The sequence below is a fragment of the Temnothorax longispinosus genome, chromosome 8, assembly GCF_030848805.1.
Source record: "Temnothorax longispinosus isolate EJ_2023e chromosome 8, Tlon_JGU_v1, whole genome shotgun sequence".
Classification (NCBI taxonomy): Eukaryota; Metazoa; Arthropoda; class Insecta; order Hymenoptera; family Formicidae; genus Temnothorax; species Temnothorax longispinosus.
In genome coordinates, this window is record NC_092365.1 from 14299043 (window position 1) to 14323725 (window position 24683).

Here is a 24683-nt window from a genome sequence, read left to right on the forward strand (position 1 = left end):
ATGTATATGCTCGAGAGCTTGTCATTGAAATCCCGGCCTGCAAATGCAAATACCTAAGTATAATTATTCAGTGATGGTCAAATCGAATAAATGGCTTATGAATCAAAGGATTCGCGTGCTAAGGGAAAAGGGCAAACATCGAAATATGACACGTATTCTGAAAAACGTGCTCACATCTATCGAGCACGGTTATTTACGGTATATATCACATATGTATGTGTGCAATGTGTGTATAGTGTATACATATATACATATATATATGGAATGTGTACGTTGGTAATATACCACGGCAGCTACCTGAACTGAATGCAACCGCGTATGACATTTCATCGCTAGATGGCGACGTACGCGTAACATACGATGCTCGCTTTTGCGCTTATACACGAGTACGAATGGATAAGATAATTATAATTATATTATTATAAGTTGAAAATTTCTTGATTCACGTTAAATGTAAATTTACATAGATTTATAAATGTAGGCGGATTTCGACTCAGGTGAGGATACATTATTATCGAATGACATTGTATGAGCCATTTTTACATCATATATAAAAACGCATATACATAAAAACGTTGATTAAAGAATATTATTTATTTGTCTTGAATAGATAATAGTACGTGACAAAAAAATGCACATTCTACTTCTATATATAACGGAAAACTTAAAAATAAAAAGAAGAAGAGCGAAAGGGAGCTAGATTCTAGAGTAAACGAGAAAAGTTCACATAACGTATTTTTAGCACTTATTATTGTAAAATACTTAATTAACATCGTCTTTATTTTAATCGTGAAGAAATATATATTTCTCTGATTTCTCATCGCGATTTAGAATGAGACCCGCGATATCTTTCATTCTCGTGATTCTCGTCCATGTCGTAAATTGCATTGAGCTTGCGAATGATATTTTTCGTTCTGTCGTAGACAAAATTATCCATTTGGCCCAAAACATTGACAAACTCGATTATCTTTTCAAATCCACGATTTATCCTTTCAGACCTCTCAACGTCGCCGGATATGGCTCCTTTATTTATTTGGACGTGTACGTCTTTCTTCAGTAAACTCGTGGACAGGTTTTCAGGTTTACTCTTTATCGAAATTTCAGCAGTCCTTGCAAGTGATATCTGCTCGGTAAGATTTTCATTATTTTATTAAAGAAGCAGGATATATATACATATATATGTATCACTGCGTTATCTTTCTGATTAAATTAAATTTAATTGAAACCATTGCCCGCTTTGTGCCATATATAGGCTGCGTTTATCTTGACGCTTTCAGCGCTGAAAGCATCGGTCTATCTTCGTTTGATGTTCGATGTGCAACAAAGATAGAATGATGCTTACAGCGCTGAAAGCGTCAAGACGAAACCAGCCTTAGGCTCCTATTATACTTATACATATATACTTACGGTACACATAACAGAAACTGACAATGAGAGAAAGAATATATCCATTTTGACAAAATATACGTAGCACTCGTCTCTCTTTTTCTCTCTGTCTAACACTCGTACTCTTTTACAAAGAAACAACAAAACTCTGTAAAAGTTTCGATACTTTACAAGAAATAACACGTGACAGGAATATCACGCACTTGATTCGATATCGTTGATTCGATACCAATGTCCTCGACTGACAAAATGAGACGATTCGACGATACCCATCCTTTTATAAGAATCAAATATATGTGCGTATTCGGCAATATTGTGTAGGCGGACGGAATAATTTTTATGCTTCGCTAATATCCTCTTATGCTAAAATTAATTTGATTGAATAACTGTAATATATCGAGAGTAACGGAGAGAGATTCTCCATATTATCTTTTTAATAAAATTTCATGTCAATTAAAATGATACATTTGATTTATAGGTCACCACGGCGAATTCTTGTAATAAAAGTGGGTTTGACTGACGCTTGCAATGCGAAACCAAAGCGGAATTTGCTGATCAGGTGCACGTACTTGCCTTGTCGTTACGTATCACTGATACATACAACGATACGATGAGCAGAGATGACGTATTTTCCAGTTGACTGCGTTGACTGCGTGTGAGTATTAGCAGATGCAAAAAAAAAAAAGATGTCTTATTTTCTATATCATTTTTACCCCTTTCTTTACTTTCAACTCACTAAAGGCCACAATTATAATGTAAAGAGTTTTATTAAGAATTAAGCCATCTTATATCGCCCTTTTGTTGTCTTTAAATGTTCTCTCTCTCTCTCTCTTTCTCTCTCTCTCTCTCTCGAATCAATATTAAAATTGTTATAAATAATTGAAAGCCGAGTATGTAATTGGACGCTAAAGGAAAAGTTATTTATTGAAAGTAGCGATGTATACATATGCATATATAATATCTATGATAACGTTATTTAAAGCAAAACGTTTAATTACTTTGAAAAGTGCAGAAGCTACCAATGTATTAATTAATTATTATAGTCGTTGCGTTTGAGTTTTATCAAGTCGTTAATTTAAAATTAGATGTCGCGCGAAATAACGGCCGGGGTTGAAATGTGAAAGTGACAGTGCTTTTTAACTCGGTTATCGTTGGGATGCGGGAAGGAAATTTTCCCAAGCGTTTGCAAATATTTACATGTTTGCGGGAAATACGCGATAAGAATATCGATCATCCGGAAAATCATTTTTAATTTCGATTTATCCTCACGTTTATCCTTCGTCGTTCACGTATCAAAGTACGAGTCCCTGATGTAAATCGAGTCACCCCCGAAAATATCAGTTTATCAACGAACAGATCATTTCCCGTTTTGCATTTATCGCATTTGATATACCATATCGCTACCAATATTACATTGTTCTATGTATATTGTAAATATATAGAAATTTTGCGATACAAATGCCGTTCCCAGTATAAATTTCTCTTTATTACAACGATTTATTTTATTATCCTTTTAAAAGGAAAGCTAGCGGTTCTAAATGTCAAATAATTTTTAATTAGTGAAAATCATGTAAGAGCAGTTATGAGAAAAGATATTATCGGACTATAATGCGCGATGTAACAATGTAGGGTTCAGAGAAACAGACAAAGGGCACGAACACGCAAGTACTTTTATTAACAATCATCGTCAGCTATCGAGTATGTTTATAGTATTTATTTGATTGTGAGATAAGACGGATCGGCTGATGCGAACGTGGATCTCTCCGTGCAAATTTAACAAATTTGTTTTTTCCAAGATGTTTCGCACATTCCCGCACGTGCGCGAATACGTTGCGAAAATAATTTGGTCTCCTTAATTTTGTGGCTGCGGCGCCGGCGTGGCCTGCTGCAACTGATTGTTCAAATTCTGCGAAGCCTCCACGGCGATGTCGATTGCCTGCTTGGTCAACTTGGCGATACCCTCCTGAACCTTGCTGGAATTCTCATTGATGGTCTTAGCGACGTTTTCCGACTCCGTCACGAGAGTCTGGACACCCTCTTGGAATTTGGCACGCAGCTGATTCACCTGTTCCGTCGTCTCGGGATTGACATTTAGATTGTCGAACGTTTCGGACAGCTTGCTCTTCATGTTTGTCCAAAGATTCTCCAACTCGGGGCTTTTGGCTTTGATCTGCAAACGATCCATCATGCGTGCATACAGCCAGGAGTGGCATACAGCAGTCTCTGAGGCTTATCTCAAACCGCTTACAATTAGAGAAGGAAGGTTTTTCGTTGGAAAAATTCCAAGTATCGAAAGATTTGAAATTTAATTGATTTTGAACGTACGCGGATGCGAAGATAGGCAAGATGGGCAATAAAATATTCCGATAGCACAGAGGAATTACAGCATATGAGGAATGTGCACGTGCAAACTTACAAATAATTTCACGCGTAATGACTCGTTCGATATATTTTTTTACCGGAATTTGAAATTTTTATCTCAATTATTGAAATAATGCAACAAAATATTTAATTTTTATAACGATAAAACACTTGATATTTTATTTTTATTTTTAACAACAGCGGGGCGTACGTAACAGAGGAAATGGAACTAATATAATGCGCGCGCGCGCGCGCGTTAATTATAATATTAAATTTTTTTCTACTTTTGATCGTTTTTCTTATCTGCAAATAGAAAAATGGTAAGAAACGTGTCGGTGTTTATTACTTATCGTTTACTGATGAGTATTTTTATTTTTGTACACACAGGCATATTATATATAATAATATTACGATTTCTCGGTGACTCGCGTAAAACGCCTGGATATCAATGATATTATTTTGAAATGTTTTCGATATCGATATCAATTGTCGTCTTTTTGGCGTGCCCATTTGCGTTGATTGTTTCTTTGCGGATCGATTTAGGCTAGATGGCTAGATCGATAAGCCATTCGGCTTTCCTCTTGCCAATTCTTTGCAAGCTCCGAGAGAGCAAGTAATCCTTTATGTGGAGAATGGACGATGCGACGATGCGGTTCTTTTATCTCTAATTTTAAAAATGCGTAATCTTTAGGTCTCTAGGTACGAGAGGTAGCGCGCTGATACTGCGAACAACAAAACAATCCAGCCTTTAATATCTCCATATATGTGGATCATGGCATATGCGCGACGCGCAAACGATGATGAGCCACGACATATCGAACGAGCAATCTCGATAAAATCGAGATGTCTCGGTAGGCAAAACGGTCGTTTTTAACATAAAACATAAACACGTAATAGTTACTCGAGCATTCGCTTTGCCGGTCCGCGGACAAGTTGCAGGGAACAAACGTTTCAACTTGTCGAGATGAGGGTAAAAAAATGTGCAGGGGCAGCGGGTGTGTTAAATATTCTTCGCACTCACCTCGTCGGACATGTTCTTGAGGTACGCCTGGACATTGTTGACCAAGTTGCTACTCTGCTCCTTCATGGTGTTGATTAATTCCTCTTGGTTGGGCAAGTTGAGTTGCTGCTGTAGCTGAGCGCCCAAGTTGTTGATGACCGCTTGGGCCTCTTTGATGTGATCGGACAATTGAAGGGGTTGCTGCGTACCAGTCTGCTGGCTCTCGACATCGCTAGCCGGCACAACCTTGCCCTCCGTCGCGACCAAGAGGACGGCTAGGATAACCGCGGGTAAGCACCTCATCTCACGCTGGTATTTTCTCCTTGGTCGATTAGGAAAATACGACTGATGCGTAGGATGGAGGATCGCACTCCCTTTTATAGGCGTTTCTTATCGACGCAGGGGCAAAGTGCTTATTATCTCACTTGGACAATGACCTGCGTTTCTCTCACCGCGCACAGTAGGCCGCATTTTATTTGAATCTTGGAAATCGGAACGGCGAACGTTCTAAATATTTTCAAAGTCAAAGATAATTTGTAATAAGGAAACGGCCTACGCTATTTCGTTATATTTTATTCTATTATATTTATTATTGCTGTAATGCTCGAATTGCTTCTTTATGGATATCATACGGATTCTTATTAAAAGATTCCGTATTAAAAGGCCGTTATCTTTAGTAATGTTTTAGGAATTTTATACAAATAACGGCATAAGCTATTTGTAGAATTACATCAAATATTTATACCATTTTGAAAAAATTCTTTCACTTTATAATTTTAGTAGTAATAAGTTTATTAGCGTCTTTAGCTCAAGTGAAATTTTAGTTGTTTTCCGAAAGCCGATGGCTGATCTTTCCGCAGCATTTCCGATTATATTTCCGATTGAGTCAAGCGTTAAATCTTGATACATGTATATACTATATGGAAACGCAATGAAACGTAGGACAATGCACGTATGAACGAGTCGGCAAATTAGTATAGCATAGAATAAGCAGTTAGGACTAAAATTATTGACACATCGGGGTAATTTGACGATTATTTGACGGTTATCGATAATCGTTAACAAAAGTACAAAAGTACTGTTTCAGATCAAGATCAGTCTACATATAAACGTAACGCTATTATAATTTCTTTTAGAGAGAGAAAGAGAGAGAGAGAGACTGGTCTCCCTTTCCTATATACTATAAACTTACGTGATAAAGGACATGTTATTCTGTAAGTGGAATAATGCATTCGTATACCTACAGTGAAACTTATATTACGAGAGGCAGAGGAAAGAGCCTTTTAGAAGGAAATCTCTCATTTGAGATAAGCGTCTCGACCTTCTGACGCGAGATTACAATGTTTACATCGTATCGTCGAGAAAGTTTACAGGAGTCTGCTTCGAAAACCAACTTTACTCAATAAAGTATGTGTAATTTAATTTAATTGTCTGATATTTTACTTTAGCTGTAGCAAGCGACATTTCCGTTATTTAAATACAATTTATTATAGTGAGCTTTAAAACACGATTCGAAACGAAGCGATACGATTTCGGATGAAGAGAAGTCAAAGTTCAAGGCGAGATTATCAGTTTTAACTTCTATCCATTTCTCCCTCCGCGGCGCGGAAGGTTACGTCAACCGGATAAAGATATATTCTAAACGGATATACGTGTATATGTGCATGTACATTATACATACACCCGACACTGCTGACTCTGCGATGACGTCCGGCTCACAATTTTTTAGAGCGCGGGGCAGAGATTACAGACTCTTCTAAACGCTGTTTAGTCGATATCATGTATTTAATCGCTCGATATATAAGTCGTGACATCAAATTCAATTGATGAACCTCACTCGTTGTAAACATCTATTCTTCTTGTAAAAGGATAAATATAAATTAAAGAGAATTAACTCTGATCAGATTTAAATAATTATAATCAGGATAGACAGTAAGAATAGGTTTGGAAATGTAAATTTCATTCCGTTTTCTTCTATAATTGAAACGTAACTTTCTCTGCAAGATCAAGATAAAAAAAAAAGAAAAACAGAAAAAATAAAAATATGTATGAAGCCAATTTAAAACAATGTCTAAAGCTAAGAGAAAAATTCTATTATCTTTACATATGTGAAAAAAATGCATTTCAAATTTATTCACGATTCTTGTATAATATGCACGCGACACTTGGAATAATGTAATGCTTTTTTAGTGACATAGCGAGTTGAGATGTTTATTCAAGGCTTCAACCTAGCGACTATCGTTGATTATTAAAAGCCTTGACCTAATTGACATAACTTTTATTTGCGAAATATCTGCACTTTGATGAAAAGCTTTCTTCCCGCCTTCTTCTTTTACGTGAATATTCGATAGCGATAAACAATTTGTGAACCACAGTTTTAAAACTGTATACCATTGCTTTTCCAGTCTGTTTTTTTAATGTTATATCTAATAAAACGTAAAGTGAGGTGTGAGTTTAAGGAAAATAATTTCGTTGTACATATATGCATATACACATATGTGTAGGTATATATTGTATATAGATAACATATAATGACATTTATTTTATTTTATTAAAGTTTTTGTACAATGCATGCTGAGGGTAAAGTCAACTCTGTCGCAATGTCGCAAATCGATACATGTCTTTTATTTTTATCCCATAAAATTCAACGTAATTACGACAAGCGTTACGTAACTCGAGCGATCCCGAAAAAGATAATCTTGAAAAAAGATTGCCTCGAGAATATCTTAATCATTATAAAGACTTAAGGATTGAACTTTGATACGTTAATTACAAATTTTGCTCACTGGGCGTAATTTTAATTCGGCAATAAAATGCCAAGTTATTGAAGAAACTGTGAAATTCCGAGAAGAGAATTCTTTAAACTGAAATTAAGGTTTGCGGCGTCTTACGAGCATATTAATTTCGAATATAACCAAAGTAATAAGTTGTGTTTCTAACCGCGGCGAAGCCGCTGATACCGCCGACACCCCTTCCGAGAGAGAGACAATCTCCCTCGCCATATTTCAGCCTTCTCTCACCGAAAGGGCTATTGCGTTTTCTTCGCCATTTCGATGGTGTCTCTCGTTATCTCTTCTTGGATTTTGATGTCTGCAGTCTTTTTTGCGTCCTCCGTTACCCTCCTTCCGCCGAGTCTCAATCCCTTCTTTATTATGTTCCCCGTGTTCTTCATGATATTCTCGTGCAAATCTTTTACTCCCCCTAAGATGCCTACCGTTCCATCTATTGCTTCCTTCGCGGTCTTGTCGGCCATGTCCAACGCTTTTCCCACGATATCACCTGTGTCAAGAAAAATATCGCTTATCAAGCCTGACGGTTGGGGCCCTGTAATCTTCCCCTTAGTGTTCTCGAGTGCTTCTCCACCTTGCTTGATACCACCTATTAATTTGCCCGCGAGACGGTCAGTCTTTTCATCAAGCTGCTTGCCGGTATCTGTAATTTTGTTGGTAACTCCGCCAATCATATCGCTTGTCCTGTCTTGAACTTCTTTCAGGCCGCCCTTCGTCCTCTCGAATACTTTGCCAATCTCATCCTTCAGTTTGCCAGCTTCTTCCATTAATTTCTCCTTCAATTTGCCGGTTTGATCTTCCAGTTCCCCCTTTAGCTTAACGATTCCTTCCTTCATTTTCGCTCCGAGGTCATTCACCGTGTCCTTCAATTCATCGACTATGTTTTCCAACTTCTTCCTCATCTCGTCGATTTCTTCCTTCATTCGCGCGACACTGTCTTTTAGTTCGTCAGTTACGTTCTCCTTCAGTTCGCCGACTTTTTCTTTCATTTTCTCGACAACGTTTTCTAGCGTGTCTTTCGCTTTGTTCAACGTGTCCTCCAGCTCCTTATTCAGTTTGCTGATTCTTTCCTTCGTTTCCTCGACAGTGTCTTTCATCGCGTCTCTCAGCTTGTCGGATAGGTCCTCCAACTCCTTCTTCGTTCGCTCGCCGAGTTCTTTCGTCATCTTCTCGACATTGTCCTTCTGGTTGCCGAGTTCAGTATTTAGTTTCTCTAGCTTGTCGGCCAGGTTCTTCTTTAACTCGACAACTCGATTCTCAAACTCCTCATTTACTTTGCCGATTTCTTTCTTCGTATTCTCGACAATGTCTTTCGCCATGTTTTTCAGTTCATCGACTTTGTTCTCCAATTTTTTCCTCATTTTGCCGAGCTCTTCCTTGAATTCCTCGACAATGTTTTTCGCTACGTCCGCGCCGTCGCTTACGCCTGCCTTCAGTTTACTCACTCGATTCTCAATTTCCTCCGTTAATTCGCTGATCTTTTTCTTCATGTTCTCGGCACCTTCTTTCACTTTGTCTCCAACTTTATTCAATACGTTTCCCAAGTCTTCCTTCAACTTGCCGACATTTCCTCTCAACTTCTCGACACTGTCTTTCACTTTCTCGGCTACGTTCTCTTTCAATTTGCCGAAACGATCCACCACGCTGTCCCCGAGTTCTTTGGCCTTCTCCTCGACACTTTTCATTGTTTCGCTTAATTCGTTCAAGGATCGATCGAGATTGTTTTTCAACTCCTCCCTCATTTTCTTACCATTCCGCACGAATCCGCTTACATGTCCTTCAAGTTTCTTCACGGCTTCGTCGGCATTATCCTTAATCTTCTTTAAGCTTTCCTTCAGTTTGTCTTGGATAATGTTCGTAATACCTTTGCCCTTCTCCAGGATATTTCCGATTCCATAAGTTTCATCCCCACTTTGCCTCTTATCCAATATCTCCTCCAAGATCTCCTTTCCCTTGCCCTTGGTAAGTAAATCCAGTTTCTCCTTTAATTTCTCACGCGTTTCCTCACTAGTGAACTTGCCCACGGCATCTTTCAGCTTCTCAATTCCGTCGTCCAGCGCATACTGGTAATCTTTCTCAACTAAGTTTTTCGTTTCCTCGAGTTTCTCGAAAATTTCGTTTGCATTTAGTTTCTCCTCTTGTAATAATTTCTTGGCATTCTCTTTAGCGTCCTCGAAAATGCTCTCGGCGATCTTTTTCTTTTCCTGGAGCTCCTTTCCGAGTTTTTCCACAAGTTCCGTGATTTTGTTCGTGAGATCCTTGAATTTGTCTCTCACTTCGCTGGGAAACTGCTCAAGTAATTGTTGCATCTTGTCGACGTCGACGATGCCGGGCAATTCAGGTTGCGTACCTTCCACATTTTCGGTTGGCACCGGGATGGCCTAACGAGCGATTGATAAAAACATCAAGTTTATCATACATTATATGTATGTTCCTAACAAACATTTGCAATTCGTGATGTCAATGGCGAAAATGCGACGGCCGATCACCGTTGCATTTTATAGCATCTTACAATATTTGATATTTATCATGCAATTTTTTACTTTTTATTTTTCTCCATTTCTTCGGAATCGAGAACACTCTTGGAATTGCAAAACAATTTTTTGCGTTTGCGTAATAACTTACCTGGCTCGTGTAACACAGGGCCGCCAGCACCGTCACTAGAAAAGCAACGCGTGCCATTGCGATTTGCATGGGAAGGGGATAAGAGTGACGCGCGATCGAGGGACGCTGGGTCAAATTCTCCGCCGGATAAGAGAAAAGCAATGATACGCAATGACAATCGTTTCAACGAATATGCTTATATATCAGCCGAAAATTGTTTAATACGGTTATTGCGCTTGTTGGATGTGGGTGCCTAACCATTATTTCTAGCTCTCATTTGCCAACGCATTATTTGACATGGCACACCTGTGCCAACTTGACTGAATAGCGTTGTTACGTGTGCTAATGATACATCATAAATTGAAACGGTTAATTACAGATTCAACGAGATTATGCCAGACGTTATAACGCCTGACACAACACAACGTTTCTTTGCTCAAAACATTTCTTGGCACAAACAAATGTGATGAGTTGATTTTCACCATCAGTTCCAATCGTGTGTGTAGTAATCTACAGAACATATTATAGCGACACCACAAACCCGACCTTTGTCAACAATTTATTTCAATTACCCCTTCAGGGCTTAATGACGCAATTTTTTATATATTGAAGCTATAATCTTATGTATCATTTTTACTTTTCACGATATCAATAACTTTCCTCGCTAGTGTACAAAATTCCAAAGTGTGTGTGTTTAAAAATCGTATACATAAATTCATTATATATCATCGTCTTTATTCTAACAATAAATAAAATATATCGTTACTCTTTTGTATATCCATTTATTATATTTTTCAGGCTCAGCAAAATTGAATATTCATCTAGAATATTAAATCGTCGATTAAAACGTAAAATTAGAACACATACCGCGATCAATGAGGTGAAGATGAAGATGGAGATGGAGATGGAGATATTGAAGATAAAGATTAATTAGAGATATACCAAGGGTATGTTTATGCTTTCTATTCTTACGATTTAATGTTGAATGTCGCGTATCAATGTGTGCCAGAGTGATTTTTTTACGTGTTGGTCGATTTTCTTTTATTCTTTCTATATCTTGCGCGTCACGTCGTTTGTATATACATATGTACCGAGATTGAGAGCGGTATGCTTGTAATAAATTTTAATAGGGTTTAAACGCGTTTAGAGAGAGACGATCCGATTGACTTCTGACATCCTTCGGACAAACTGTATCGAGCAAATCTCTTTGACAATGTTTTTTTCTCGTTTTATTTTATCTTAAAATAGATATTAAAAATTATGTTGATCTTTTCTCGGCCAAAATTCATCGATCGACATTCGGTCGATACTAGCACTTTGTGTTATTCGTTAGTTTTTTCAGAAAAAAGAAAGTTAATTGTCATTTTTAATATCTCGTGAACGATGGATTTAATATCTCTTCAAGATATTGCATATTGCAATAGATATTTTGCAATAAAAGTACATTACATTCTTGAGAATGTTCTATTTTATCTCGTGACATTCGTGACAACAATGAATGATACATGTGAATAAAAGAAAAAATTTAAACGTGGATCTTTTTTCCAGTGGATTCCATCCACTAGATGCTAAAGGCTCAAGCTCTCTGCAATGACCCGGTTGGTGATATCTCGATGAATTTCCTAGAACTTGATATGATAATTCGCTTCGAAAGACGATGCGCTTCATTTTTGCACGCTTACTTGGATTGAATAGAGATATTCCGACGAGCATTGATTGTTAAAGAAAAGGGGGCTATCTCGCGATAAAAGCGGCTTCAGCTTTGTTACGATAATTCGTCAGCGAATTTTTTGCTGCGATCCGCTTGCGAAAACCGTGCACGGATTAACCGTGTGTAACGGTTGCCTAATAAGAATTTAATGCGTCACAATTGTATATTTATTATTTGCACAATGCAATTTTTTATATATTTCTACAAATGTGAAGGAAACTTTTGACTTTTAACAGTTCAACGACAATTTCATTTGATTTATCCTCGCGCTAGGAAAATAACTGCGGCGAAAAGTTTTCTATTTAAAACGAACATTGCGCGTGTTTCTTCACACACGCACGTACATACACATATACATAATGTATGTACATGCATGCTGAAATTAAATTATCGAATGATCTCCACTGAACCGATTCAAAATTATCAACCGCAAGCGGAATATCCAATTGTCGTACAAGTACTTCAGGTTCCTCAACCCTTGGTTGAGGAAGTAATCACGCCGGATCCCTTTCGAGGAAAATCCTACACGTACAACATCCAGACTCTATCACCTCCGTCCGTGCCGATCTCGAGGAGATATGATTTTGATTTTCAAGTACCATCACACACACAATTTCTTATTTTTGCGAGTTATTGAAAATTTGGCCAATTTGATGTGTGGAAAATAATCAATTATTTTCACCGTTTCGTTAAATAATTTTTCTTTTATTTATATTAACTGTTTATTAAATATAGTAAAATTTACATCACATTTCTGACTAGAAACTTTTCATAAACATTTCTAATAAATTGTTTTTCATATCTCTAATACGTGTACACGTATACACGTAAACACACGTAAATACGTATTTATATTCATATAAACGCTAATAGATGTAATATATATTTACTGTAAATGTTTATACATGTACTTATACTTTTATACATTGCATATATGTAGATAGTACACGTGTGTGAAAAAAAAAAAAAATATATATATATATTTATATTTATATTTATGTATTTATATTTATATTTATGTGTCAAAGAGAAAGGAGCGACGAATCAATTATACGCGCGCAGTCAATTTCAGAGGACACATCTTTATTCACGATCGAAATCGTTTACAATTGTTTTATACATTTCGGTAGTCGATAATGATTGAGGACTAGTCGCACGAGATAGGTGTAGCGCGTGATATCTAAAGGCCGTAACGCAGGAGTAGAGGATTGTTGAATTTCCGGGCGCACTCGGGATCCCTGAAGTCTCTAGGCAGGAGATTCCAGACCCGTCCACCGTGGCGGAGCAAGGAGGCACGCAGTTTCGGCCTGAGGAAGCTGAATGTGATCGGGCTGGTGGTGTCTAGCACGCGGCCAAACAGAATCGACTTGTTCCTCAGGGTGACCGCGATCACGTCGCCCGGCAGTAGGTAGTCGTAACCCAGAGCGCCAACTATCTGCTCCCTGGGCAGGACGAAGTTGAAGCCACCCGGGGAAACGGAGCTGGTTGAACTGCTGGCCGCGGCGGACGACAAAGAACCGTCGGAAACGGAGGTCGCAGCCGATGCGGCGGCGGCTGACGAGGTGGCGGGCAAGATTCGCGAATGGGTCAGTGGATACTTGATTCTGCGGTCAATGTCCAGATCGAGTCCACGATATCGAGCTGGCTCGAGCAGGGTGCGGCGGCCCGTGCCCGTGGAAGCGGACGCGCTCGCAGCTGCGGCCGCGGCTGCGGCTACGGGTGCGGGTGCGACAGTGGACAGGATCGGCCTAGGCCTGTATCTACGCGACGACAGGGTGAGCGGTTGTCCAACTCGTCCAACGACGTTCGCGGTTGAGGGAGCGGCCGCGGCTGCGGAGGCGGAGGCGGATGCGGCTGCAGCCACGGAACTACTTTCAGATACTGTGTTGGAAAGGATCGTCGGGGACAGAGTGGGTATCGGTTGTATCAGAGGCGCAGTAGCCTGGAGGCCTGAAACTACCGGTGATGCCGCCGCCGCTGCAGTTGCTGTCGCAGCAGCTGCCGTGTTTGAAGAGATCGATTCGTAGGGAATGACCGAGGGAACTATCGTCGGTCCAGCAGATAACACCGGAGTCTGCGTCTCGGCGACAGTGGCGGTGGCAGTGGCGGTGGCGGACGCAGTCTCGGTCTCGACAGGAACGACGGGTGCTACCGGGACTACCGTTGGCTCTATCACCGGGCTTACCACCGGACCACCGGTACTAACGGAGCTCGATGCGCTGGATGCGCTGGATGTCGTCACCGTAGTGCTCTGCTCGACCACTCCGCACCCGAAGCGACTAAGGAAAGGTATTCTCGACAAGTACGAGCGGATTCTGGAGAACGTCGAAGACACGGAGAAGCTCTTTACGCCAGTTCTAATCAGGTGACGTAGTCCAGACGCGTGGTAGCCGTCGTAGAAGCCGCGGATCGAAGACAGCACTTCGGCCAATGATCTGTGATAGTCCGGGACGATGATCGAGCCATCGCTGGATGCAGTCGCCGTCGCTGTCGCAGTCGCCGCTGTAGATACGATCGGGTTCGCGACTATCTCCTCCAGCGGTAGGCTCGAGCCGAATCCTCGCAAGTGATGCAGCCTTTCTCGTAGATGCAAGGTGCCATGAGAGAACAAGTGCGAGAAGACGTGACGAACGTGTCCGCGGATAAGATCGAGGCCAAAGTGCAGCACCTTGAAGAAGACTTGTCTGACCCGGTGAATGGCTCCGATGATACTGGAGAATGGTACGGCATCTCGGATTATATCGGGCAGAATCAGCAGATGATGGGGTTCTCTGATTACGGTGTGGAGAATATGCGAGGTGTGATGAAACCAGTGGTCGGAGATGCCATCGCTGGCGACGTTTCCGGCTATCAGCGGTCCCAGGGTAAGCTCGGACCTCAAGTTCCGCAGGACGATCAGGACGTAATGCCAGAATTTTCTCAGTTCACAAAAGAATTCGTGCACGATCGTTCCTGACACGTGCAAATGACCGTGCGAGAAGGCCTCGACTTCGCAAGAGTGAGCATCTAGATCAACCAGAGGGACGACGTCCCACAGATTCGCCCCGAGCAGGCCGCTCGGTGCAGCCGCGGCTGCAGATGCGGACGCGGACGCGACTGCCTGACGTTTCAGTAAATTGCTGGATGTCTTGGATCTCGTAGCATTCTGCAAACAAATGTACACCCCTTACCTTTAATCGCGGCTCTCCATTTCGTTAAATTTTTAAGTTTTAAAATATTTGTTGCAAAGCGTTGTTACACGTGTCTCTCTCTCTCTCTCTCTCTCTCTTTCTCCGATCTTTTTTTTCTATTGTTTAAATATGAATGAAATAATTTTTCAAGTATCTCTCAATAAATAAATTTGCTAAATTTAATAAATTGTACATTGCATAGGTAATAGCGTAGCGTAGCAGTGACTATAGCGACTATGTTGGAAACTTTCCATCAATTACCTTTGCCTCTCGCAATTGTTGCAGTCTCTCAGCAATGTCCTCCTCATCCGCGAGAATCAATGCTTGAATGAGATCGTGCATACTCCTGTACGAAAATACATCATCCTGAAAGAAGAGAGGGACTTTAGACTTACTCTATATCGCGTTCCGATTTATTCCATTCCTTTTAATTTGCGCTAACAAATGAATGGCATATTTTAATTATTACCTGAGCATCTTGCTCTTCCTCTTCGATGTCGTTGACCGTTTCAGGCGCGGCATTCGGTTTCTCCTGTTCCCTTTCTTCCTCCTTCTCTCTCTCATCATTCTGGCCTGTCTGGCCGACCTCCTTTGCCTCTTCCGCGTAGACCGCTCTTCTCTCGTAGACGGGTTTCGGCTCGGACAGTTCCTCTTCCAATTCCAAAGGACTATTATTTTTCAGATGAAACCCTTCTGCTTCCGGATTCTCCTGCCTCTTTTCGCGAACAAGTGGTTGTAACTTGTGGTCGAGACGCTTCTCAAAGGCATTAAGGGTATCCAAGTTGTGTTTAGCGAAAACCGAACTTAAAGACAAAGAGGCCAGAAAGACGATGGCAAATGCCGCGAGTACGTTACTCGTATTCGCCATGATGCGTTTCGATGGAAACTCGATGACTCTAGCTGCAACAGGCTGCTTCATATACCCTCAGGATCATTATCATCGTGTCTAGATTCGGCACGAAGATCGTGATGGAATCAAACAACACCGGAGATTACGACGATCGACAACTGAGATACGTTCTGATGCGCGTGAGATTATCCATGATTTCATCGACGACTCGCTTTATAATGAAGCACGATTCATCAACATTGGCCCAAGAGGTTGTTAACGTGATATTTTTTGTGCAATGTTTGTGCAATAATCCTGAATGATTTTTCTTTGTCAACGAAATGAAATGTATACCGATATTACTTTGTATTATATTTTTTTTTTTTTCACACGTGTACTATCTACATATATGCAATGTATAAGAAGTATAAGTACATGTATAAACATTTACAGTAAATATCTATTACATCTATTAGCGTTTATATGAATATAAATACGTATTTACGTGTGTTTACGTGTATACGTGTACACGTATTAGAGATATCAAAAACAATTTATTAGAAATGTTTATGAAAAGTTTCTAGTCAGAAATGTGATGTAAATTTTACTATATTTAATAAACAGTTAATATATAAATAAAAAAGAAATTATTTAACGAATCGGTGAAAATAATTGATTATTTTCCACACATCAAATCGGCCAATGATTGATAATTTTTGCGAGTTATATAACTCGCAAAAATAAGAAATTGTGTGTGTGTGTGTGTGTGTGTGTGTGTGTGTGTGTGTGTGTGTGTGTGTGTGTGTGTGTGTGTGTGTGTGCGCGCGCGCGCACACACACGCGCGCGCGCATGCAAATATAAAAATTATTTACTCACACTTTTACAAATATCTTATCTAATTTAAATATTATTATTGTTTGCATTATTTTATGGAATAAATTTTGTTTAATAAAACAATCACACACAATGACATATTAAGTAATTATGTATATTGCAAACATTACAAAATAATTAAATTTAGTAAAATTTAGTAAATAAAGTAAAATTAAAAAATGCATGCATTTAACGAATTTTAATTTTTTTCATAATAATATCTTCTGTTCATAACTAAGAATCAAATCGTATTGTGCTTGTAATGTAAATTTATTACAATATTTCGTACATTATTTTGATCTGGTTCTTCTATTACATTTTTATTATGTAACACAAGTACGTAAATCAGGTTAAATTTATATTTAAAAAAAATAAAAAAAAAATACAAAGCGTCTAGCTATAATTTTAGTGCAAATAAGTGTACAGTGTCAAATAAAACGAATTTAAAAAGAAGACTGTTTATTGTGATTTATCAAAGAAGGATTTGAAAATTTTAAGCTAGTATAGATAGCAAGGGGGAGGATGTAATAGATCCAATATGTGAAGACATGAGAATAAGATATAATAAAATATAGGGATAAAAGGTTATTAAAGATCAAAATCATCTTTTTTAAATCTCTTTATTTATTTTTTTATTTGTTCGTCGAATACACTATGTATTTCTCAAGTTCGATGAGAGATACCGCGTTATCAGAATAACTATAAATAATTTCATGCCGTATCAGTCTTACAGCAGCTAGAAGATGGCACTTGGCAAGCAGGAATTAAAACCCTGTCAATTTTGCTAGTAAGGCCAGTCAAAAGTTTAACGGATTGTGGTGTATCGTTTGGCACCGTTCTGAAATACAGAAATAAATATTATTACTTGACGAAAAGGCATTTTTCTCCAGTAAACATAATCCGCTTGTTATTTGGAAAGGATTTATTAGTAAAGTGATGCAACAGATTAGCAAATAAATTCACAAATAACATAACAAATTAATTCGACTGTGTAAACGGAATTTGTTCTTTTAAATTTAACATAAAAGTAAAAGAGAAATCTTAGGATGCTTACGAAGTTGGTGAAGAAGGTGGTACTTGAAAATCAAAATCATATCTCCTCGAGGTCGGCACGGACGGAGGTGGTAGAGTCTGGATGTTGTACGTGTAGGATTTTCCTCGAAGAGGATCCGGCGTGATTACTTCCTCAACCAAGGGTTGAGGAACCTGAGGTACTTGTACGACAATTGGATATTCCGCTTGCGGTTGATAATTTTGGATCGGTTCAGTGGAGATCATTCGATAATTTAATTTCAACGGTTGATAGGTGTAGGATTCGGATAAAACCGATTCTGTCACATCAGGCTTTGCAGGTTCCTATAAATTATTTTGCGGTATTATACTTATTCGCTGAACAACGATTCACTGGGAATGGCAATATTATACAATATATGTACGATGAACAAAATAAAATAGTAGAATAGATGTATGTTATTTTGGAAGGGCTGCAGCACGTTCTTTGAAATGTTGTACGTGACAAAAATTAAAATATGTAATTCTTGATTATATTTAACAAATTGGATAATTGAATAATATAATTCGCGTCGATTTGTCTTTAAGAGTCAATTGCTCTACAATGCGATAAGGATAAGATGTATTATTGTATCTTATGTGTATACCTCGATTGTAACAGGCAGATAACACGGTGGCTGACACGGTTCGCCGTACGTAACTATTTTAGCTCCATCATATGGCAGTTTAAAGCCATAAGAAGACCTGGACTGAAAACAGACGATGATAATGATAAAAGATTGTAATTTAAGTATCGCCGCCATCGTCGCGAGGATTTACGAAACCTAAACTGATGTGTGTGCTCGGCACACACCGCGTGCTCCTGATATAGAAGTGGTTCCGTTCAAGACAAGTCCACGAAATATTTCCTGTTTAGGTGTAACCACAGATAAACTTATTGTAACAATAACAAAAAATAATAACCTCACGTTATTACGTGTCCCGCGAGACCGACAAGTTGGATCGAAAGGTGGAGTAGGCACGTATACTTGACTTGGTGCGTGTCCACGCGGGATTCCTCGTTTCCTGTGTCACGCAGATCACAAAAATCATCTTGTTTACTAGGCAAGATTATATCGTCACGAATGAAAGAAGATTACATTGATTACGCCACGCTATGCTAATTATTTATTACTAATCATATAACATATGAATATATATTATATGAAAATTTACAATTAGATATACATAATATATAAACTACGTTCAATATATACTTATATATATATTATTTTATTATAGATCCATTCCATGTAATGAATCTTCAGATTCATGTAATTTTCTCATTAATATTAAATTGTTTCCCAAACACTTTAAACAGAAACGGCCGGAGGAAGAGAATAGACTAGTTTAAAAGAATTACATATATAATTGCAACAAAAAAAGCACTTGTCGAGTCGTTACACAAGTCGATTTTTGTTTCTTATAAAACTTATAAAACTCAATCAATACGTTGTCAGAGATTATTTATGTCAAAGTATATGTTAAAATAAAAAACAAAATTGCAATCTTTCATATATTATTCACTCTTGGATAGTCTTAACTTAATACTCTTATAAGAAGAACTGATTTATGCTGAAAAGATCATTGTCGACTTAGAAAGTATTGACATTTCCAATGAAGGATATATATCTCTTCTTAATTCTATGAGAATATATGCCTTCTTGGGAAAAAAGCAAGCTCCTTTTCTCTCTCTCTCTCTCTCTCTCTCTCTCTCTCTCTCTCTCTCTCTCTCTCTCTCTCTCTCTCTCTCTCTCTCTCTCTCCCTCCCTCTCTCTCTCTCTCTCTCTCTCTCTCTCTCTCTCTCTCTCTCTCTCTCTCAAATATATTATATTTTTACGTCACGGAAAGTAAGAGAGATATTCAAGCTGATCACGACAAGGATATTTGTATAACCAGTATAACGTATAATTTATTAGATATATCGACATAGAATTTATACGAGTATGTATTTAAACGATATATCATGCATCCTGTCACTTACATACATCATAAATGAATATCTTATTCGCTCGCAGTCGTTTCGTTCGCCTCGCCACTTGTAATTTATGCCACGTATGTAAATGAAATAAATCAGTCCGATGCGTATGGATCGTAAATTTTGCACGCGCTCGCGAAGAAAGAAGAGAAAAGAAGGGAAGAGAAGCGCTTGAACTCAACTCGTAGAGCATCTTTAAATAGCTACCGTACGGCGCACGGCGCACGCGAGAGGCCCGCTGCGCGGTGCGCCGCGCCGGTCTCTCGCTCTCTCGGAGATACATTATGTTTCCTTCGTGGCGATCATCGTGCATCACCATGTGGTGCTTCCCTTTTCCCGTCTGAAACATTTTATGACGTGCTGACGGTCGTGTTTTCGCCAAGGAAGTTGAAGGGAGATTATAAATCTTTTCCGCGCTTCGTAGACACTATAGACGGAAAGCCGTTAGAACTTTAACAAGTTGCTTGGACGAACCTTTTATTATCATAAAAATTTTTAATGCTGTACAATCATTATCATAAATCTTTTTTTGTTGTTATAAATAAGATTATTTCTACAAAATAAGAACTTTGTTCAGTTGTGTGTAGTAATATTTGATATATTCTAAAATAGTGCTAAAAGAAGTAAGTAATAAAGTAGAAATATAATTTATAGAAGTATAAAGTAGAAATAGTTTAGAAATTTTGTTTGACAATTAAATCGGTCGAAACTCGAAGTCTTTCCGTCAAGTTTTTCAAGTTAGATAGGAGAACTTTATTAGACGTATTTAAAGTTTGCTATAATGATTTATCACAACGATTTCTCTAATTTTCAATCAAATTTAACAAAATTTGCCAAAATTTCGGATAGAATAAAAATAAAGGAATTTAATTTTTACAATTATATCTCAAATTATGTCTTATATCTGTGTAATTATTGTTTGCAATTAAAATGCGTTACATTAAATTGTATATACACATATACAAATCGCAATTTCCGGTTTGAATTTCAAGTTGTATCTTTTCTCATTCTCGCTGTTTATTTGGACACACACACACGCACATGGCTCGTTGGACCGTATACGTATACAGCAGGTAACGACATATGTGTACATCTCCATATTATACATATATATATGTATATATATATATATATATATATAATTCTGTGTGAAAGAAAAAATAAGGATAATTGGGAATCGTGTAATGAAATCAACGATTTAACTCTCGCACAACTGCTATATATTATCTTAAGAATAATAACATCACAAAGACACAGAACTGAGACTAGGGTAATATTCGAGGGTGTCCAGGTCTTCGCGTTTCTCAGAAGAATCGAGATTCATCTCGATAGTCACGAATCGTCAATGAGGGGAGTCCTTTCGCCACGCGTTTCACATTTCTCGAAAGATCACAAGGGAGCTCCACATCGGGGACCGTATTTTCGGGCGACGCTTCTCAACCTAGCGAATATGCCGGACGTGGAATCGTCGCTGTCGTCCTCCTCGTCGCTAGTTTCGTCGCCTGCGTAGTGACGAACGTACACCTCTGAACCTTGGCTGTTTCTCGGGACGTCAGCCTCGACCTCACCTTCGTTCTCCACGAGTTCTCGGTCGATCACGATACTGCCAGGAACGTAATCGGGGTCTGGTGGTCCTACCGGACCGCAATCCGCTTCGACATCGTTTTCCGCATTGAACACGCTTGTAGGGCCCGCCGCGAAGGACCTCCCCGTCGGCACTCGGTTGATTGGCGCGTATCCTAGATCTCTAAAATCGATTGTTCGCCAAAATACATAGATATTCCGCAAGTATTTGCTCGATATATAATATATATAATATACTTAAAAGCAACTCTCTAAGCAACACTCGCGCACACTACGGATAATGCATGTTTTCGTTCTTGGATATTACGCTTGCGTATCGTTGCGCTCTAATTCACAACTTGTTTAAACAACGAACATTGTGATAGGAGATTCGAGTTTAGCAGCGAGATTGCGGATCTAAATTTGATTTTTTCGAAATCGAACGGTACAATAGTTTCGGAAACTATGCTCACGCGCGAAATGACCAATTGGGTGAAAATGTCGAAATGTCGTATCGATCTCAGATCTGGAAATTCCAAGTGAAGAGACAGGCATTTCCGTGTTGCGAGAAAAAATGCTAAGGTAAATGGTAAGGTAATGTTACACCTTCTGAGCATAGCATTATTTAATCTAATAAGATGCCGCGGAAGAGATGTCCCGCTCCCTTTTTCAACCCTTACCCGTACGTAATCAAGTTCTCTTGCTGCCGCTGGACGATCTGCTCCTGATTTATCCTTTCGCGCTCGATGGCCTCGAGCTCCGCCAACTTTGCTTCCTCGTGCTCGTCGTAAACGCCAACGGTGACGGGAACCGGGGACACTGGCTTCAATTCGACGACGGGTTTGTCGAGAGTCTGAAGCTTCTCCTCGGGAACGTCCGCGACCTTCTTGCCGGGCGTTGATTCGGTCGGCACAGTTCGGTGGCCAAACGCCAGCTTGTCTTCCGGCACGAATGTCCTTCTGTTGTTGTAGTATACGGTATGCGGAAAGAGATTTTTGTACGCCAAGGTGACCGAGACCGGATCCGCTGGCAGCCGGGGGTACGAATAGTCCTCGGAGAACTCTGAAACGTTTATCTCGATCTTATCAAATTTAACTGACTGAATTATTGTAGTATTGTCGTTTATAGGATATATTTGAATTAAAGCGATAGAGAGCGGTTAAGAGCTCGAGAGTGACGACTAATTGTAAGGGCGAATCATAATTTGTTTCGTAGAGTTTGGAGCATAATCGGAGTTTAATCGTTATGTTAATATATAATTAACTATTATAATATTAATTCGCGCGTGTCTCGCGCGAGCACAACTCGTCTTATTGTTAGCTTAGTAGACGGGAAAATTAAAGAAAAGGCAGAAGAGGCCTGGCCTCTACCACCTAACTACCGGGCCACTACCGTACTAATCGTAGAGTAGATATGCGAAATTAAGGAAGGGAGAAATTAGGGAAGTACTGATACGTACCTGATTCATCGTCAAAATCGTTAGACTCGCAGCTAGATCTATAGCTCGCGGCCGACCCTCCGTTGCTCGACGTTACGACGCTCGTTCTGGAGCTCGATTGTCCGATCGTGCCGGCACCACCCGTGTACGATCCGTAGCCACCGTAGCCACCGTAGCCACCGAATCCACCGTACGCGGATGAGCCTGCGGTCGAGCTTGCGCTGGAACCCACGCCCGCGTACCCTCCGTATCCTCCGAGACTCCCGTAAAATCCGCCCTGCGTAGCCGCCCCGCTTACGTCGTTAGAGATGTATTTGCCCAAGTTTCCACCGGTCGCCAAGCCGAGTTTTCTCAATCCAGCCTCGTCGATCTGTCCATTGAGTATTTGAACGCAAACCTCGTAAGGGATTGGGGGGACGCATTTGATTTTGCCAGGATATGCCGGGGTCACTTTGGTGGTCACCTGGAATTTATCGCTACGTGGACTACTCCCCGGGTAACACAGATCGCCAATCGGTGGAAAACTGTCGAATCAACGAATCACATTTGATTAAATTGATTATAACGGTGAAGATATATATAACGTTTGTAATATCTGATGTAAAATAATCGACATGAGATGATGAGATACCTGGGCACGACTTTTCCTTCGACATTCGAGGACAGGATATCGCGGATTTGCAGAGATTCGGAAGTCTTTCCGCATCCACAACTAGAGGTAACTTTGTCAGGGCTGAAGAGTGAATAAGCTTTGCTTCCGCCGATCAGTCCCCCAAGAACTCCGACGGAAGACGAGGAGCTTGAAGAACTAAAGCTGCTGCCGCTGCTGCTACCGCTGAACGTTCCTCCGCTGGCGTATGACTTATATTTTGGAAAAGACTCCACGGACAGTCTTCCAACCGCTTCGCGTGCCACTGCAGCTTCGTTGATCGCTTCCGGCGACGCGTACAACAGCGGCTTTTGAACCTTGGCCGCTTTCACCACTATCTCCCCGCATTTGCACGCGTTGATGCCTAGTTGGAAAAATTCAACATACGATTAATGACATAATCGAATCTCTTTCCGTACCGATCCCGTCAATCCCGTATCGATGCCGGGTTTACATTTAAGTATAAGGACATTAATGATTCGATAATGAGAGTAAATTACAAAAGTAATTGTATACAAAAGTCTTTGCCGCTCCAGCTAGACAGCTGTCTCGAAAAGACATTCCAAGCACTTGAGATATTGCGTCGCGCGAAATAGCGAAATAAAAAGATTGAAATGGAAGGTGATGTCGATTTTTGTGCGATTTGCGGAATACAGTCCACACGTACCTGGGCCTAAATTTCCACATGTTTCTCCTGATTTGCGAGCCTGGACGATGGACGGAGTCGCTAGCGTCAGGAGCAAGGCGACTCCTACGATCAAAGAGGACCTCATATCTGTCTCAACGATAATACTCTCTCTCCTTATTCTCCTCTTCTTCTTCCTGACGTTACATTTATATGACAAGTCGCCAGGCTCTTTGGCGAGCGTGGCGATTTTGTAATCAATCAACAATGACTGTTTGAGCGACTTGGATATGCCCGAATACTTCCTGTTGCTGCGTTTATACGGGAAATTTATTATGACTTTATTGTCACTTCCTGAATTCGCCTGTTCCAATAAACTGCGTAAAAAACCGCGTTTTATAGTTTCACTCGGAGAGAAAGAGAGAGAGAGAGAGAGAGAGAGAGAGAGAGAGAGAGAGAGAGAGAGGAGAGGGAGGGAAAAGGAGGGAGAGAGAGAAAGAGAGAGACATTGTAATCATCTGCTCTGTTGTAGAGGAAGCGTCCGATTGACATAATTTTATTTCCGTATTTTTTATTAATGATAAACGAAACGGAGAGCCACCAGGATAAGAGCGAGGACGGAATATGGGTTTCCGCCCATAAATGACAAAAGAGGA

At 39.8% G+C, this 24683-nt stretch overlaps 5 protein-coding genes and 1 long non-coding RNA gene across 9 annotated transcripts; 1 reads left to right on the plus strand and 5 right to left on the minus strand.

The window, feature by feature from the left end:
• Positions 1 to 61: 61 nt before the first annotated feature.
• Positions 62 to 12682, plus strand: LOC139817611 (uncharacterized). 3 transcript variants are annotated; one of them, XR_011733277.1, is made up of 6 exons: positions 62 to 198; positions 997 to 1130; positions 1865 to 2041; positions 5994 to 6154; positions 10939 to 11087; positions 11689 to 12682. It is a non-coding gene; the product is annotated as an uncharacterized lncRNA (long non-coding RNA). The 3 variants fall into 3 exon arrangements; XR_011733278.1 differs by lacking the exon at positions 62 to 198 and adding an exon at positions 206 to 497; XR_011733279.1 differs by lacking the exon at positions 62 to 198 and adding an exon at positions 206 to 386.
• Positions 3043 to 5103, minus strand: A4 (apolipophorin-III-like protein). The gene is made up of 2 exons (XM_071785839.1): positions 4769 to 5103; positions 3043 to 3556 (listed from the first exon to the last, which is right to left on the minus strand). Exons 1-2 carry the CDS (start codon positions 5048 to 5050, stop codon positions 3239 to 3241), a joined length of 600 nt encoding a protein of 199 aa, XP_071641940.1. The 5' UTR covers positions 5051 to 5103; the 3' UTR covers positions 3043 to 3238.
• LOC139817609 (uncharacterized) lies at positions 6830 to 10910 on the minus strand. The gene is made up of 2 exons (XM_071785844.1): positions 10162 to 10910; positions 6830 to 9917 (listed from the first exon to the last, which is right to left on the minus strand). Exons 1-2 carry the CDS (start codon positions 10228 to 10230, stop codon positions 7776 to 7778), a joined length of 2211 nt encoding a protein of 736 aa, XP_071641945.1. The 5' UTR covers positions 10231 to 10910; the 3' UTR covers positions 6830 to 7775.
• A 231-nt stretch (positions 12683 to 12913) lies between the features above and the next one.
• LOC139817588 (uncharacterized) lies at positions 12914 to 16049 on the minus strand. Its single transcript, XM_071785806.1, has 3 exons — positions 15491 to 16049; positions 15283 to 15387; positions 12914 to 14996 (listed from the first exon to the last, which is right to left on the minus strand). The coding sequence occupies exons 1-3, from the start codon at positions 15938 to 15940 to the stop codon at positions 13032 to 13034; spliced, it is 2520 nt and encodes an 839-aa protein (XP_071641907.1). The 5' UTR covers positions 15941 to 16049; the 3' UTR covers positions 12914 to 13031.
• A 1279-nt stretch (positions 16050 to 17328) lies between these two features.
• On the minus strand, positions 17329 to 19873 carry LOC139817607 (uncharacterized). Of its 2 annotated transcripts, XM_071785842.1 has the most exons (4): positions 19763 to 19873; positions 18383 to 18800; positions 17779 to 18080; positions 17329 to 17562 (listed from the first exon to the last, which is right to left on the minus strand). In XM_071785842.1, the coding sequence occupies exons 2-4, from the start codon at positions 18536 to 18538 to the stop codon at positions 17436 to 17438; spliced, it is 585 nt and encodes a 194-aa protein (XP_071641943.1). In that variant the 5' UTR covers positions 18539 to 18800; positions 19763 to 19873; the 3' UTR covers positions 17329 to 17435. The 2 variants fall into 2 exon arrangements, with proteins under 2 accessions (XP_071641943.1, XP_071641942.1); XM_071785841.1 differs by lacking the exon at positions 19763 to 19873 and having other exon boundaries at positions 18383 to 19355.
• A 1076-nt stretch (positions 19874 to 20949) lies between these two features.
• Positions 20950 to 24384, minus strand: LOC139817594 (uncharacterized). Its single transcript, XM_071785819.1, has 5 exons — positions 24070 to 24384; positions 23385 to 23766; positions 22775 to 23277; positions 21996 to 22377; positions 20950 to 21499 (listed from the first exon to the last, which is right to left on the minus strand). Exons 1-5 carry the CDS (start codon positions 24173 to 24175, stop codon positions 21142 to 21144), a joined length of 1731 nt encoding a protein of 576 aa, XP_071641920.1. The 5' UTR covers positions 24176 to 24384; the 3' UTR covers positions 20950 to 21141.
• Between the last annotated feature and the right edge of the window lie 299 nt (positions 24385 to 24683).